The sequence below is a fragment of the Stegodyphus dumicola genome, chromosome X2, assembly GCF_044657685.1.
Source record: "Stegodyphus dumicola isolate Sdum_Otavi_A_Nest chromosome X2, ASM4465768v1".
NCBI classification, from domain to species: Eukaryota; Metazoa; Arthropoda; class Arachnida; order Araneae; family Eresidae; genus Stegodyphus; species Stegodyphus dumicola.
This window is the reverse complement of record NC_140781.1, coordinates 24,077,498-24,096,374: the sequence shown is the minus strand read 5'-3', so window position 1 is coordinate 24,096,374 and position 18,877 is coordinate 24,077,498. Positions and strand designations below refer to the sequence as shown.

Here is an 18,877-nt window from a genome sequence, read left to right as displayed (position 1 = left end):
AATAAATTTGGTAATAATGTAATTGTGGTCATAAAATTTTTACTATGAAATAGTTCGAGCTTTGCTTCTCTTATTTTAGATTCAGTGGTCTTACCTCCAAAATTTAATACTTTATTAAGTTAAACATTAGTTTTTATTTCAAGAATTTACTCATGATTGTTATTTGCAAATTACTAATCAGAGCTCATGGTTTTAAATCAACATAATTAAAATCATTTGATTTATTTTTTCTGCATTATATGATATAGGGAAGTGTTTTTATTTCATTGAAAGAAATTAATTTTTCTTGTTTTTATTTTGTAGCTATGAAAGTATGAAAAAACTCTGTGATAAATACAATAGAGCAATTGATGGTGTTGTAAATTTGGTAAGCATGCCTTTGGTATGTACGTTGCAAAGTAATTGTTTTTCTTTTCTTTTTTTTTTATGTAATTTAATTTAAATGTATTTTTGCAAAATTCTCAGTTTTCATAGTTTTGCAAACTCTGTAGTTTGATACCATTGTATGCTTAATACATTTGTTATATTTTTATTTTAAGTGTATCTAAAATCTATATAAAACACTTAATGAATAGGCCTGAAGTTTAAAAAGCACATTCAATGCAAATACATTGTCTAATACAAATGGTGTAATAGAAAATTTTGTGAATGATATATAATAAGGACATGTTCAGAGATATTAAAGCCATATTTCAGAACTTTGAAAGTGCTGTCCTGTCATTTGCACTTTATTCTCATGATTTCCTTGGATATGTTTCTGTCATTCCTGCTTATTTTTTATCCTTTTCAAAACCTTCTTTCAAATTCGTTGTCACACGATGTTTGATATTTAGCTTGTTGCTTTAAGCATTGCTTAATCACATATTTTTGTACTCACTTACCATTATCTTATGAATTTTTATAAAAAATTGAAAGATAACATACATACACAAAATAATAACAAACTGCATGCTAGTTAGTATATTACATTCATTACAATCATATCATAATAGGAGAGTTTTGCTGGGGAAGGGAACAGTTACATTGCAGGGTAGAAGCTAAAGATTATCCTTATGTTAAATTCAGATAAAGGTTTGTGCATTATTTTGTATTTTATTTGGTACGTATGTGTTATCATAATCACCTGATTAGAAGTCGCCAAACTCTGGGGTAACCATGCGCGTAACAGCTGTTTAGATAATCATATGCACTGGTAGTTACAAACTGAAAATTCACCAAATCACTTTTATTTCTGTAAAAAATTGCCAAACAGCGACTAGCTGGTTGCACTAATGCACAAGTACTGTTGAATTTTCCAGTGTATATGCTATTCATAACCAGACCTCTAAAGCATGATATGGATGAGAGAAAATGCTTGATTGACAAGGATACCAAGTCCCGATGATTTGAGCACAGTTTAAATCTTTGCTAACGAACCTGGCTGCGTAGTTTTTGTTTTGTTTTAATGTGTATTATGTGGATATGAGTCAGTTTCTTTTAAAAGTTCTCCATGAAGGCATCACTTTCTTAGGCATATAGCCCTTAATGTACATTGCTTTCATCAGTTAACCTAATTTTTTACAGTGCTTATGTTGCAAACTTGTGTTATATGAGGATGTAATGAATTTCTTTTAAAGTTACCTTGCTGTACTTGCTACAAGATGCTCCAGAAGCCATCTGATATCAATCATGATAGGATGCCACTATATGTTATCATGAAGTTAATTAATTATTTGAATACTAGTTTTGAAGATTAATGGATTAGCCAAAGTAAACCAATTGCTTGGCCACGAAACATTGTTGTGGGGAATGGTAGATTTATGAATTGAGCATCCCTGAACTTTTGCAGGGTCTTCATCTTCAGGCAAAGGATGTGCTTATTTGTTCTTTAATTGAGAAATTTATGTGAGGAACTTCTCGTGAGCAGTTTGCAATCCTGTACATCTGCTTCTGATCAGTGGATTTGTTGCATTTCTACTTATTAAGGCACCTTGAAAAATCTTGTGTACGAGACTAATGTTGACTTCGGTCAAGATCTCAATGTTATGCTTTCTTTCTTGCTAATATTTATCTATTAAATGTTCTGCATCTTTAAGAATCTATGACATTCACTGCAGTTAGGCTGTTAGGCTTGTATGTTTGTATTATGGTTGACAGTCATTCTTCTATGCATGTATTGTAAACTGTGTCATAAACCTTTATTTTGTGACTATCTTTTGTTTTACTATTTTCATGCTTTAATACCAATTATACATTCTGATATACATTACATACGGTCTATGCATTATATATTTATTATGAATTATGCATTATATATTATTCAGAGTGTGGTTTCCCAGAGTGTGATTTATTCATTTAATTGATTAAATACTTTTCTTTGGTTTTTTTTAATGATGACACGGCCATAACGCTGGCCACCCTCATTTGTAGTTTTTACATGAAAACTCCTAAATGATAGGAAGGTCCTTGCTAGGAAAACTGGACTTTGCCTCTTATCTTACCGATTATACATATTTTATGAAAAATATTTGTTTTAGTATGCTGTATGATCCTTTTTCTCTGTTGAATTTAAAATATCCTGTGTGTGTATGCATGCCAGGGGCAGTTATTTTTTAATTTCCATTGAACTTGGAAATAAGAATGAAGAAAATGGCTTTTGTACATATAAAAGTAAGATACATACTATATTATAGCATTTTTCTTGCAGTTCTTGTATTCCATCATCACCATCATCTTTTAATTTCCTTGTACAAAGCAAAGGAAGTTTTGTAATTGTGAAAAAGTTTGTGTATCATATTTCATTGGAAATATCCATTTTGACCATTCCGGAATTAATTCAGATATTTTTTTTTGCGCGATATCTATACGTACGAACAAAATAAAGAACTCTTTTTTTTAAACGAATTGTGAAATGGATTAAAAAGCAATTTTTTTTTTAATATAGCATGTATGGGAAGATGTTTAACAATATTGATGTTTTTGATAAGTGCGAAATTCGCTTAGTTGGTCTATTTTTTTTTTTTTTTGAAGCTAAAAGGCGAAATAATCTTGAAATTAGTTGCAGATATTGTGAAATCCTGAAAAATATTATTGTAAAAATATTATTAATAAATATTATGGTTTTAATTGGGATAAATAGTGCTAAGAATTGCTGAAAAGACAATTAGATGTCGCTGTTAAGGATGGCTGAAGAGAGATATTCGAGGCGGCATATGATTTTACTGAAACAGTTTTGGTAAATGGCTAGGTGGCAAACTTATGACACCGTATATAAAATTAGTGCCCTTTTGTGGGATCTTCATAATTTTATTCCTTTTTCATCTCTTAGAAAAATGCTTTATTTCCTGAATATTTCTTTGGAATAATTAATAAATTTGATTTAATAAATATTTATTTTTTTTCCTCTAGTGGAAAGGCACATCCAGACCTGCCCAACTCCAGACAAAACCTAGCAATGGCTTGTTGCGTCACATCCTGCAACAAGTTTATAATCAGGCTGTTACTGATCCCGAGAAGCTGAATCAGTATGAACCTTTCTCCCCTGAAGTAATTATCTTTTGTTCTTATGTTTTTCTTTTGCTGTGTTTTTAGCAGTAAGTGGGTTTATTGCATTATTTGTTACTAGAGTTTTATGCTTTCATTTATGTTTGTGTGCAACACATTTCTTTAAGCTGTAGAGGAAGACAATGTTGACTAAAAGCAGCTACTTGTATAAATTAAGTTAAAAAAATAACTTAAAATAATTTAATTCACTGCCTCAATATAAAAATATAAGGTACTTAGCTGCCTGGATCTGAGACGTGACAAACTGGTTGACGCTTGGAATGTGAAGGTGTTGTTTATCACAACTAAAGAATTTTGTGGACATGGATGGTTCAGACACTTTATAACACTTATCAACTTATCATAACAAAACACTTTGCATTTCACAGTACGTCATGTTTCACACTCTGATGGTCTCACAAACTTAAAAGGATGATTCAGGTTTTTGAAGCCACTTCCTAAACAGATGAAATTTTTATTTTTTCCTACACAGAAATATTTATGGATATAGAGCAGTCCCACAAGGTGCTGATGATCTGTGGACTTTCATTGTCCCACAAAACTGAAATATGATGATGAATAGGATCTTAATTCTACACATCAATACCCAGACTAATACCCAAATTATCTGCCGAGTAAAATGCAAGAGTTCTCATTTGATGACCAAACTAAAACTGCTGCTATAGATTTTTATACCACCATAGCCACCAATTTCTAAAAGCTGTAGTGTTGCCAAACTGCTGGGATAGAATACATTAAGGTTGTCAGATAAGTGAATTCTAGGGTATATCAAGGTTTGAATTAGTATATAAAAACAGCTTTACAGCATAATTTTACAGAATGGGGAAAATAAAGGCTTCCCAGATGCACCCTACTGCATCTGCATTTTTCAGACAAAAGCCCCATTTCTCTTCTCTTGCAGAGCGGGAAATGAATATGCAGCAGACAGTCTAATATCCCTCTTTCACTCGGTCTGGCCTAGGGCTAGACGAAGAACTGGGATTTTCTCATGGGTAAAGGAAGCTCGCTAATTGCATACACACAGTATTTCTCACATCTACAAATTATGAAAAATTACTGGAAGCTTCATATAATATTTCCTGTTTAATTGCTAGAGAAGGGTACTTGTAAGCAGTTGGTGAATTTTATTACGAGGTAAACTGAAGTTATGGAAATGAATCCAGATTAAATTTTACAAAGTTAGCTGCTTAGTAGCAATACATTTCAGTGCTGTATAGATGAAGTGGCTGAAACTATTGAGCAGCTGATCTCTGAATTAAAGGTCAATAAATTTACCATACAGTTGGATGGATCAACTTTTGGAAGGAACATTTTAATAATGTGCATTATTATAGTTTAATGCAGAATTTAAAAATTAAAAAAAATTAATCTTAAAACATGCATAGGAGGAGAAGACGTATTTCATTGAGCTGAAAACATTTTCTACCAGTATGCCATTCCTTTGACCAGTATTCCTGCAGTTTCGTGTCATAGTGCACTAGCCAATGGTTGGAAAATATCCAGGCCTTTTAGCATATCTCAAAAGCAAGCTCAGTAACATTTAGACTTTTTACTGCTTTGCACTGGCAACATTTAGCAGTGAAAAATATTCAGGAAGCTTCATAGTGGTTTAAAAGTATTAATCAAGGCAATGAATACTATCAAAACTTATTATTTGAATGACCATTTTTTTCTGCAATCAGTTGATTACAATGATGAAAGCTACAACAATGTACTTTGCATATGATATGCTAGGTCTCTATATTTATAGTTTTTTATAAACATTTTTATTATTGTGATAGAATTTTTCCTTGAAGTTGAGTGCTCAACGGATACACATTTCATAAGATTTAAAAATTAATATTTTATTTGGCTGATTGATGTTTATTGTTCAATGCCACACCAAACATACTTCAAGGGAGAGACATTAATCTCATTGAAGTTAGAAAGGATTACCCCCCTTTCTTTTTCTGAAATTGACTTGTTTATATTAACATTAAATGAAAAAGAATGTCATTAATTTAATTTAATTGTCCATTACTGAAGAGGACGTTAATTCATGAGATGATATATTGTTATATATATGTTATTCACAAAATTTAAAACATTTTATCCAAGACATTGAAAAATTGAATGTGACAGCATGGCTCATAGAAGCACTGAACTGTGATGTATCTGGTCTTGAAATTGTGATGCAAGAAGAGTTGATTACGTTGAAGAAAGATGTTGAAACATTCATCTTATTGAAAACACATCGGTACGCTAAATTTTGGAATTTAAAAGCCAATTTAGAGAAATAGCCCAAAATAAAAGCTACCACTGAACTAACATTATCAACTTTTCCCATCTTCTTTGTGGATGCAGGCTTCAGTCAAGTAAGTAACTTACTACGGAAAATGAAAAATAGATAAGTATTTCAACCCATTTTCAAAGAGGTTTAAGATTCAAGTTGAGCAAATTTATGCCAAATATTAAAAAATTGCTTCATTACATCAAGCACAGTGATCATATTTATTGAAATCAATATTTTGTGCAATAAGAATCTGCTATTTTATTTCTAAACATATATTTATATCTGTAAATAGTAACAATACCAAAAATAATAACCAATTTTCCCCAAAACTTTCATCCATATTCTTAATTATCTTTAAGCTATTTATGTGCAATTTTTCTGTATTATAATTATATCTGTAACAAGGGTTCTCAACCTTTTTTGCTCCCTGCATACCGTTCACCATTCCGAGGTGACCATCCCCTCCCTTATTTTTGAAATTCAAAAAATACATATACATTTATTTAAATTTAGATTATTTTTAATGAGTTTAGTAAATTAAGCAAGAAAAAGGCAAGAAAATTTTGCAAGAAAACACACCAAAACTTGAATAAAGGTATATTTTTATATTCATAAACTGGAACCAAATCCTTAACACATAAATAAAAGACTGACTACATTCCTTCCTTGAAACTATGAATGGTTGAGAATTCCTGCTCTATATTAGAGAGGAAAATGTAAGGGGTTTGATGAAGAAAACCACTTTTTTGAAAGGGGTCCTTGATCTAAATATTACTTTCATTGCAGATTTTTGTCAATCTGTCCTCTACAGAAAATGAAGAGTCTTGGTCTTTCTTATTTGTAGAAATTTGTAAAAAAGCCTAATTTATGTCAGTGTCTCTGAATCTAAACAAAATGTTAGATATAAGCTGTTACAAATTAGGTGCCTTAGCCAAGCAATCATTAAAGAAAGAGTACCCTTTTACTCAAAAAAAAAAAAAAAAAAAAAAAAAAAAAGCATCAGAAAAGCCCTTACAGGAGTCATTTTCTTTAAAACACCTTGATGTGAAAGATAATGTCCTTTAGTACTATTATTTGCTTTAAATTCGTTAATTATTTTCTAAATTGCTCCCTATTAAATCCATTTTTCAAAAGCTAAATTGTATCTTCAAATGTTTTCTGCTGATGTTAGTTTAGCTATGGTAGAAATCAATGGTTTCTCAGTACATGCTTTGTTTATAAGTAGGTCATTTCTGTCATTACCCATAATAAGTTAATGTCATCTCTTTCAGAATTTATTTTCATTGTTTCTTCAGAAAGACTAATAACAGCCTTTTGCATTTCACTTCTGGAATACTTTCACATGCATCTGTAATTCTATTGGTGTCTAATTTTCATAAATCTAGATAATTACTCAGAGTGAATAGAATGTAAATTCAGTAGAATGACTGTGACTGCAGAATGGTCTACACACTTTCCTATTATTACCCAGGTGAGGCAAATTCCTATGGTAACAAGTCCATTGGACAGATTCTATAGTTTCCTACTATGTCATTTTCCAACTTCAATTAACACCAATCAAAATTTCTACTTATGGTTGACCTTTTCCTGTCAGTCATATAGATATCCCATTGCTTAATTTCTTCCAGCCGGGTTCCATGCAGATTCCCACTACCTAGTCACAAATAGCTATTTGATCTAAAAGCTGCATCTTTTGAGCATAATCACTTGTAATACTGTTTGATTGTACTAAGTAATGTTTATGGTTTCCTTGTTTCAACACTGAAACACCAAACAGATTATGAATGAAAGGTTTGGAACTAAATGAAATGCAGTCCATTTCTTCAACTGTCCCTTTTGGAATATGTTGTTAAATGGAGCATTTTGTCCTATTAACTACCACATTTACTTATAAGGTTTGAAGAAATATTTCAGTGCAGCAGGAGTTAGCTAATGACATATTGAATTTGCTGGATTCCATAGATTTTATTTCATTTAATTTTAAAATTTTCAAAACTTGATGATTTTTAGGCAGCTCTGTCCAGTCTCTTTTGGAAGAAATTTCACATTGCCTCTTAGATTGCAATATTTTGCACAATTCTCATTCTAAAATAAGTATAGCATGCCATTTTATTACTTATAATGTCTTGCTTTTCCTTAAGAGTCATTTGCACTATAAAACACTTTACGTGCATTATTTTTATTCAAAATACACTCAGTTTTACTTAAGCTAATTTTGCATCCCTTTTCTCACTTGAAAACTTTTCCTCCTTCCATGAGGATTAGTGTTTCCTGTAGATTTTTTTTTTTTTTTTTTTTTACTTTATATAATTCAGATTCAATCATTTTAGATCCAGATTTTGTGAGCAAAATTTTCTCTACCCCTTCGACTTCCTTTCTTGAAAATAAAAGTAACTGTTTAAGTTTTTTGCAGTAAGATTTTTTTATTACTAATTGTTATATTATTTTTGAACCAAACTCTTTAATATTATTCTGGAACGTAAGATTCAACTAAGGAAACAGAATGGTGACATGTTTGTCACTAGTCATTGCTAATTCTCTAGAATGCCCTTAAATGAGATTTTAATTTGTTATATAGAATCTTTCACTTTATTCCAGTAGCATTTTTCATTAATAGATGCAAAAGTTCATCTGCATAAAACTCAATTCATAGCTTCTCTCTGCCATTGCTATTTTATAAACATAAAGTGATTTTCATAATTCTCCAAAGTGGCAGGCAAGCTTTCCATAGCTCTTGTACCAGTTAAAGTATCCTGCAACAAATACTGAAATTTGTTCTCTTTTTCCTCTCTTATCTCTAATTTTTTGTGTATGCATTTGAGCTGATTCCAGAAAGTGAGGCAATCTTTTAATTCATACCAGAATAATTTCAGTGCAAACTAAAAGTTGCACTGAAATATTCAGAAATATTATTATCAAAATTATCATAAATTGCACAATTTTTAGTTAAACACTGTTTTCTTTTATCTCACGTTGATGTCGAACTAGTGAAACCAGAAGGATTAACTTGCATCATTTAACTATTAAAAAGATTTCATATTTAACATGCATCGAGTGTATTTTCTATTCATATTCCTTGATGCTTGTGTACTTACATTCAAATTCATTATCAGTTTTGATTTTATGTAAAATTTCAGCATGAGTTGCTTTTAATTTATTACACAAATGATCTAATGTATAACTTAGCTTTATAACTTCAAAAGTAGGCTTTTGCTATCCCAAATCTTCAGTTAAACAAATAAATGACTTTTTGAATTCAGCCCTAAATTGGCTTTCTCTTTCTTATTAAAACATCCAGTACTTACACAAATTCAGTACTCAGAATAAAATCTAAGTGAAATCTTAAACAGAAAAATAATCTGACCTTATTTCCAGAACACATCTACGTTACCTCATTGTTGAGTCCCAGACAAATTACCTAGTTTGTCTTCTCTGTAAAACAAAAAAAAGAAATACCTATTTTCTCTTTTAAGAGGAAAAACAGCCTTTACAGCAAACTTATTTTTGACACTGGAATATGCCAACTTTCAAAAACTAAACTTTACATTATTTGTATTTGTCAGGTTTTACATCTACAACTAATAGATAATGTAAATATTTAAAAATTAAAATTTAGTATTGAACTAGGGTTTGCAACTTAAAAAATATCAATATGTTATCTGTAGACTTATGATGGTACATTATAACATTATGATGGTATAGGCTACATTATGTACAATGACACAGATCAGTTATTAACTTCTTACACATCCATTGCTAACCAAAGGGAATGGATTTACTACTAAGTGATTTAAAAGAGATCACTTAGTTGTAAATTTGTAGTGGCTCCAACATGAGTTTGATGAGGTACACTGGATCCAATGCTAATGGCTCAAGCCAAAATATTTCATGATAAAATGAACTTTAAAACTTCAAAACTAAGTGCACGTTTGACAGATCGGTTAGAGAAATTTTAAAATTGCTGCGGTATAATGCAATTAAAAATTTCAGCTGATACTGAAGCTGCTAAACTATTTGCAGATGAATTCGTTGAACTCATTAATAGTGGAATGTTATCTCCAGAGCAAAAATTCAACACTGATGAAACTGGTGTTTGCTGGCAATATATATTGGGAAATACCTTGGCAACCTTTACAGAAAGGGTCCCAATTGGTGTTAACAGGGTTGCCACGCTACCTGGAAAACCGGGAGAACCGGAAAAAGTCTGGGAATTCGAAAATTCAGGGAAAAGTCAGGGATTTTAAGTATTTTAGTCAAAATATGGAAAAGTCAGGGGATTTCATATAAAAATCCCGCCAAAAAAAGCGAGTTTTGCGCCGATGCCGGAAGAGATAACTTTTTGGCGAATTGTTTATCACATGAGTGTCATAAGGGCAGCTGGCATAGAGCCAATTTTCGCAGCTCCAATTTGATTGTCTTTTAGGAAGGCAAAGCAAGCTTCCCGCAACTTTTGGTTTCCAGTAACCTCGGGAATCGCATGTGCAGTGCATGAACTAAAGAAAGTACCTGTTCTCGTATAAAACAAAATGCGTTTAATCCTAGTATACGGTACCATGGAGGTCAGAATCAAAGAATATGTATTGTAAAGAAGGAAAACCTCTCTGCAACAGACGTGGCTCCGTTCCATCATAGAGGAAAAAAGCTGTGCACGCGCGATGTATCTGTCGCCAAAGCTCGAAACCGGTGTCGAAGTTTGAAGGTCATGTTAAGAGTTCATAAAATGGATATCGTTTAAAATTTCTTTAACCACTTGCGCTAAAAAGACGTGCCACGCACATCGAGATGCTTTTGTCTCAAACTGCAAGTGACGTGAACACCATGTCGATAGGCATTTATCGCAAAAATGAAAAAAATGTTGTGCACACTTCACCTAACAACGAGATTGTTTATTTCTCAAGTTACAGCTCTGGATTGCACTCGCAGATGCGGAGCGGCGTAAATGAGACACTTTACTGCTTGTTATATTGTAGCGCACGGCACCGCAACCGTGAAGTTTAGTCATAGCACAAGTGGTTAAACTCTAAAGGAAAAGAAAAAAATTTTTGCCGCAAGTAAATGAATTCATGGATTAGTCATTTTGAGGGGGGGGAAACTACGAAAATCCGTTTTTGAAATTATTGCGAAAAATCTAAGAAGACACGTTTTTTGATAAACGTGTCTTCTTGGATTTTTCGCAACAATTTAAAAACGGATTTTCGTAGTTTTCGTTTTGGTACAAGAACGTTTCTTCTTAACACGTGTTTCTCAATGTCCTCTACACGTCGCGGAGAGGGAAATTCTGGCTGTCAGGTTCCGTCACCAAATCTCTTGTTTAATTTTCCCTCGGCATTCTAGCGGCGTAATAGCATTCTACGTGCATGGAACCTTTTCTTCTTTACATAGACGTTCTTTGGTTAGAATAATCTTAATGTATGGTACAACGGGATTTGTCGACATGATGGTGAGCAGTAAACGTGTCATTTTGGTCTTGGCGACAATTTTCAAAATCTTGCCCAAGGCCTTATCGTATACTAGAATTTTACTGCAAAATCTTTTTAAACCATTTTTTTTTAAATAAATACCTTGTCATTTTGCAGTAAAATAAAAAAATAATAATCAATCATCTAGACTAACCATGTAATATACCATATTTGACGGCATATAAGACGCACCCTTATTTAGACAGCCACACATAAGGAAAAAAAGTTTCAATAGCGTGGTTTCTTTTAGTTCTCACGTTTCATAAAAGCCAAATAAACAATTATTGAATGCAATTACCTTCATGTATGAGACTGTGTCCTTCATGTATAAGACGCAGGTAACTTTTTTTAAGACCAAATTTAGGGAAAAAAAGTGTGTCTTATATGCCGTCAAATACGGTAACTATATTCGCTAAAATATCGTTGATTATTCTAATTCAATTTTTAAGTAATTATCTTTATTTTTATGTTATTCACATCATTTAATGTTGCTTCTTCCCTCTAAATTTATTTATTATTAGTAAAATAATATTTCCAAATTTTAAGAAACTTTCTCTGGCATAATCCTGAAATTAATTCTAGCAGTATGATGACATACCTTCACGAAATTTAATACTCATATTTTTCCCTTATGTATATTGTGAAATAAATATAAAATACCTCAATTTATTAAAAAATATCATTAAATAGATTTCTTTCTTTCATTTAGTTGCAGAATGTCTGCAAAAAAAAGCCTTATTTTATTCCAGATTGGGAAGATTCTAATCCCAATCTTCAGTGGAGAAAACAACTCCTATTATAATTATATTTGTGTTTTCAAGTGTTAAGGTGCCTTTTAAGAAGACACCTCACACAAATTAAATTTACCTAAAATCTAACCTAACTACAGTCAAAAGTCGTTAATTCGGACACCCATAACTCGGAATGATCTATAATCCGGACCTCAAAACTAAAAACTTTCTGCGCATGCGCCGCGTTGACACATGCGCATAGGCGTTTACGCGTGTGCGTAAGACCTTTTACGACTGCGCAAGTGCAGAATACGTTTTCGCCTGCGCGTTTTATGTATGATGGACGTATAAGCTAAAATTATCTAATTATCTATTTCAGTTAATGTTGATGATTGCGTTGTTCCTTAATTTTCGAATTGGATCCGGCTTATTATTTTTTGCAGACTGTAAGAGCAATTTTATAAAAGTAAGCTTAAACTTTCGATTATATCAAATAGAATTTCCGATATATATTTGTTAATATGTAAAGGATCTAAAGCGAAAGTAGTATGTTTTGAAATCCGAAATCTGTTTATCAATTTCATGCTGCTCCGGGGGGGGATTGCCGCGGCGGGCGCTTAATGAATTGGAAGTTGATCTGTCAGCACTATCCTTATCTTCAGCGCAGATCTTTTTATTTTATTTGGCTTATAATTCCTTACCAAATGTAGTACTTCATCTCGATATGCTCCGTCTTTGATATGATTTAAAACAAGTTCCTCGTCGTTATAATTCGCTTTCGATAGCGAAGAAAGTAACAGAGGTTATTGAAAACGAAAAAATTTCGATTGACAAATTAGTCGGTGTTCTCGACACAGCAATTATAGGACTTGAACAGCGGAACTTTGTAACTGAACAAGAAATTATGTCTGTTTAATAGAATTAAAGAGAAAGTATTATCACATGAAACGAAGCAAAACTTAAACAACTTACATTGAAAGAAATGTTTAATAAAGTAAACAAATAAATATTAAGCTTTTTCTTTTTGCAAATTTTGATATCCTTTAGATCATAATTGTTCTTTATTTCATAAATTACGGTTTCATATTTTTAATTTTAGAATTTCTGCATGCCATCTTACGAGATTTAAACTGATGATCTATAATCCGGAATCGCCGAAGTCCCGACGAGTCCGGATTAACGACTTTTGACTGTATTTAGCATTGCGTTGTGATTTATAAGGACTGGATTAGCCTCGTGTTGAACTGGTGATGATCACGAGTAATAATTAAATAAAACATACATTTGTTATCCAATGTATCTATCTTAAATTTTATTAAGTTTCTTAAGTGGAAAAGTAAACAAAATTATCAAACAAAGTATACCAAGAATAATTAAGAATAAATATCCTCTGGGATTTATTGAATAATTAAGTGAATTTGCTACACAATACAAGTAATACCATAATTAATTTACCTCTTAGCACAGCTAATGTACATTACGCGTAAAGACTGGAATTTTCTTGAAACACACCTGGAAAAGTCGGGGAATTTCTTTCTCCTGTTTGAGTGGCAACTCTGTGTTAAAGATTCCAAAGTTAGATTAACAATTTTAGCATGCGCAAATGCTGCAGGAATGCACAAGTGAAAACTTTTCATAATCTGTAAAAATACATGACCTCAAGCATTTTAAAGGAGTAAGAAATTTTCCCATTATTTTTCATGGAAATAAAAGAGCACGGATGATACAAGCGTTAATGTATAATTGGGTTGAAAATCATTTCATACCTGAGGCTCAGCAAAATTTGAATTCGGTTGGTTTACCTTATGATGCAAAAATTGTTCTGTTTGTAGATAACTGCTCAGCTCGTATTTTACTTAAAAGTTTTAAAGAAAGGTAATGTATCTGTGTTATTCATTCCTCCAAACTGTACGAACATCATTCAGCCTATGAATATCAGAATAGAGCGCAATGCTGAAATGCAGATATAAAGTAACATTTTAAAAATCTAGGTTAAATTTCTTGAATACTGGCATGAGTATTAAAAAATTAAAAAAAAAATTAACATAAAATCTGCTGTGTGGAGCAGCATCGCAAGATCATGGGAGGATGTGTCTCCAGATGCTTTAAAAAATGCTTGGCATAATTTATGGCCAGCTACCATATCTGATGGTGATGATGATGATGATGATGAAGATGATAGCCACAAATTTGAAGGCTTTTGGATATCACAAGCCACAGTTGAAATTTTCCAATTAATAGATTTTGTAAAGAAATGTGGAGAAGCGGTAATAAATGAAGATAATATAACAGAAGTTTTTCATTGTGATGACAATGTTCCAATCATCAATGAATTAACGGACAGGAAAATCCGTAGTATGGTTCTAGATCGCATACCTGCCAACTTTTACGAATTTTTTGTAATTTTTACGAAAATGCGTTTGTCTTTACGATTTTACGATAGTATTCCATTTTTTACGATTTTTTCCCTTTTTCAAGTGTTTTTAGTAATTTTTGTTGAAATTTTAGAATTTAGCGATTTTCGCCAATTGCATCATGTTTTACCGCCAACTACCGACTACTTTGAATCCAGTAACCTGCGGTTTCTCCCAACTCGCCGCTTAACCAGCCAATCCAATGCGCTGAACTTGTTTCTCCCACTCTTTTCTTTGTGGGCGCCAGATTATTTTTTTCGCGTTTGCTTCAGCAGCAAGGCAATTACTCAGCGAGCGTGGATTGTCGCATGTCGCATTCTGTTTTTTTTTTTTTTTCACATGCTACGAATTTTCTTAATACGTCGTTGTTACAAAATGAGTTAAAAAAAAAGTATTTTCAATATTTTCGGCTTGCCTACAAAGCCAAATTTCTAACAATTAAAGAATCCTTCAAAGGAAATAACTATGCATTTTGCAACGTGTGCGTGTGTGACTTCATAATAAGTCACGGTAGAAGAAGCGACATTGTGAAGCATGTTAAGCCTAAAAAGCCTGAAGTTAATGCTTCGGCTTCGACAACGTCAAAGAAAGTGGATGATTTTTTTTCAAATTTGGCTACGAATTCGGATGCCGATGTCATTTTGGCAGAGTGTTTGTTTACTGCATTCCTCATCGAACACAACGTGCCGCTAAGTGCTGCCGATCACGCCGGTCAACCTTTCAGACGGATGTTTCCTGACTCCAAGATTGCTCAGAAATATGCTTGTGCGCGCGCGAAAACGTATTCTATTGTGAACGAAATTGCGTGCGATGCACAAAGTAAAACGATAGCTGCACTCTAGAATTCAGCATTTTCAGTGTCAATCGACGGCAGATGGTAAAATCTCCCCTCTTTATCCAAATTCTTAATGATCTTTTGAAAGAACTTTATACTAAGTTTGTAAAACCGTCCATTGTGAAAAACAGTGTGTTGATTCGTGTTGCCTATAATAGTTTGGCAAATAAAAAGGATGACAATGATCTTATAATTGGAAATCAAACCAGGGAACTTGTAAATTCTTTGAAAGATCATGAGAAAAAAGAATTTTTTCAATGTGTTAGAAAGTACTTTTCCTCAGCCTGTGATTACATTGTAAGGAAGTTTCCTTCGCAAAATGAAGTTCTTTTAAATGCTGAAGTGGCAAATTTGAAACAAATTGAAAATTCATCTTTTGAAAAGATTCGATTTTTTATTGATAAATTTCCATTTTTGTTTACAAATAAAGAAAATGAATGCCATAATGATGCTTTAGATGAACTACAGAACCACTTTTCTGCTGCACAGTTTTAAGACTTTGACAGTTCTGGAGAAGATAGACTTGATGTCCTCGTTGGTACCTTAAAAAGAATAAAAAGAGCTGATGGAACACCAAAATATGATAGACTAGCAAGAGTTTTATGTGCTATTCTCATAATTCCACACAATAATGCTGAGTGCGAGAGAGTCTTCAGTGTTGTTAAGAAAAACAAAACTATGTTTCGTTCTTCAATTTCACCACAAACTCTAGAAAACATTTTAATTGCTAAATGTTATGAGGAAACTAATTGTTATGACAGGTAATTTTCCAAAGAATTTTTGGCTAAAGCCAAAAAATGCACTCTAAATTCATTGCAATAATTTTTTTGTGTAACATTAAGTTCTTGTTGTATGTTTCCTAATAAATTTTTTAGTTACTGCTTAATTGAGATTTACTAATGTAAGTAGAATTTTCTTTTTTCTATTTGTATAAATTGTCATTTTTTTAATATCAAAGCATGATATTAATTCTTCATGTTCTTCTGAATTTTGGAGAAATCTTCTGAATTTTTTATCTTTAGAGGTTGGCAGGTATGAGATCGAGAAAATACTGCTCTTAGTGAAGGAAGTGAAGGAGAGGTTATTGAATGAAAAATTTTCAATTGACAACTTCCATGCAGCAACTACAGGACTTGAAGAATGGAACTTTGTAACTGAACAAAAAATTATGTCTGTCAATAGAATTGAAGAGAAAGTATTAGCACAAAAAAAAAAAAAAAAAAAAAAAAAAAAAAAAGAAAGCAACTTGCAGTTTACATTCGAAGAAATGTTTAATAAAGTAAACAAATTAGTATTAAGCTTTTTTTGTAAATTTAGACACCGTTTAGATCATAACTGCTTCATTATTTCATAAATCATGATTTTATATTTCTAATTTTATAATTTTTACATGTCATCTTATTAGATTTAGACTGATGATCCGGAAAAATTCCAAATCCGATGAATCTAAATCTCAGACTTTGTACTGTATATCTTCATATCCTTGTCTTCAGTGCATTTTTAAAACTTTCTAGAATATTATAAATTTGTGCGTCTTAATAGTGCAGCATGAAGTAACTGTGACTGGAAGTTTAGCAGTCTGGATTACTTGAATGGTGTTGAGAAATGTATGATTTTTGCTTCCAAAGATGTTATTTATGTAAATATAAATTCAATTCCAATTTTTTTTTACATTTGCTGCAAAACTCTAAAATAAAAACTGCCAGGTTGAAGTGCTCATTTAATACTTCAATTATCTTGTTTATTTTACTTTTCTGATTTGTCTGGGTAGAAAATGGAGAGATAATACAGATTTCAAACTTTGTGTTGAAATTAATTATTTTTTAACTGACAATTTTCTTTTTTTGCTATAAACAGAGAAACCAAGAGCATAGTTTTAAAATAATGTTTTAAGGATATTCCCATTTGCATAATTATATCTAGAAAGGTAAGGAATACTATAAGAAAGCTTCATTTTATTTTAAAGTTCCAGAAGTTCTAATTAGTGTCAAATCTCACTGTTTTTGTCTGCCTCACTTTTCAAAATGTTTCCGCTAAATGTTATCAAGGTATTATTTTTAAAGAAATTTATAATGAATACCAAAAAATATATGGCAGCACAAATAAAAGGATTTTGCCACTAAATAGTATTGCCATATTTTTTAAAATATAATATAGTTAATATAAAAAATGTATGGCAACATTGAACACTTATCTGGAAATTTAAGATACCTGATATGAAATATTTTTAACACATTCTAAATTTAATCTTCGTATTATTGATTAACAAACTAGGGGGATTTAAAAGCAATAAATGAGGTTCTTGAACTCTTTAGAATCGAGCTATACTTATGAAATTAACATGAGCTTGATTTATTAAAAGCATTATACATTTTTATAGCATTATGTATTATAGTAACTATTTTAATTGCCTGCCCATGCCAGCATCTAGTTATTTCAAACGTGAAATAGAAAACAAAAGTTTGATGCAAAAATGAGGTTGAAAAAATAGCTTTTCTGACTAAAAAATGTATGGCAATACATAATTTTGCAACTGAAATTCTAAAGGTATGCTGTTAAAAAAAAAAAAAAATTCCTGTTGAATTTTTTGTGGTGTAAGGGTGAAGAAATTGGTGTTTTGTAACAGTTATATATATTTCCAAAAGCAGTGAGCTTAAAGGGTGCATAAAAATCCTAACTGAAACTGCTAGTGCAATGTTAAAATCTGAATCCTTTTATATTTTTTGAACTGGTGTGTAGAGACTGTGAGGATTAGATATATTTTGAATTCCTTTGTAGAATCATGAACATGCTTTTGCTACTGTAGATGAGCATTTCAAAGGCCCTTGATTCCATTGTGATTTAAAAAAAAAAAAAAATAAGTTCTGTATATTGTAATTAAAAAATTCAAATCATAAAACTTCTAAGCAATGAATTATACATGATGCTGAGCTTAGACTGAAGCAGGGAAATTAGTTCATATTTGCTTTTTATCTGTTATTTCATGTCTTTTTTTGGGGATATCATGAAACTTGCCTGATATGTGTGTGCAGTTAATGAGTTGAGATGTGTATAATTTTAATATGTAATTGCAGATTAGTTTTTATGAGACATGAATAAAAACCCTTTAAAATATTTTTGGTTTTTCTAGAATGTATTTTGGCTTTAAATTTTTATCATGCAGTTTCGGGAATTACTTTTATTGAAGTTGAGCTGAAGTTTTTTTTTTCTCTTATCAGGTGTATGGTGAAACATCTTTTGAATTTATTACCCAGATGATTGGAGAATTAGATATCACTGAAGATGATATCTTTATTGACCTTGGAAGTGGTAAGATTTGGCAAACCTTTAGTTGTGGTTCCCATGTATTTAATCGAATGTAGTTAAATGTTTTGTTCATAATATGCAGGGAGTGTTATTTTTAAGTAATTCATATATTATAATGAGTTTTCTGAATATTTTCATTTTAAAATGGGCATAATAATGGCTTTAATAATGATGATGCTGTACTGAAAGGTTTTACTGTGTTAAGACACAATTAATTTGAATTCCAGGAGTGTAGAAATATTCACGTTTACCTTATCTGGTTTCATTAAGAACTAATTTTGAAATGCTATGATATTTTTTGGTAATTTCTGTTGAGG

The 18,877-nt window shown here is 31.6% G+C and overlaps 1 protein-coding gene across 2 annotated transcripts in view; it reads left to right on the top strand.

Moving 5' to 3' along the window:
• Positions 1 to 18,877, top strand: part of gpp (DOT1 like histone lysine methyltransferase grappa) — a 280,396-nt gene that overhangs the window by 105,693 nt on the left and 155,826 nt on the right. The window contains exons 4-6 of one of the 2 annotated variants that reach the window (XM_085809864.1): positions 304 to 367; positions 3,388 to 3,525; positions 18,473 to 18,563. In XM_085809864.1, coding sequence (XP_085665990.1) covers positions 304 to 367; positions 3,388 to 3,525; positions 18,473 to 18,563 — 293 coding nt within the window. Of the gene's footprint in view, positions 1 to 303; positions 383 to 3,387; positions 3,526 to 18,472; positions 18,564 to 18,877 lie in introns of both variants that reach the window. The other variant, XM_085809863.1, reaches the window with a different exon arrangement.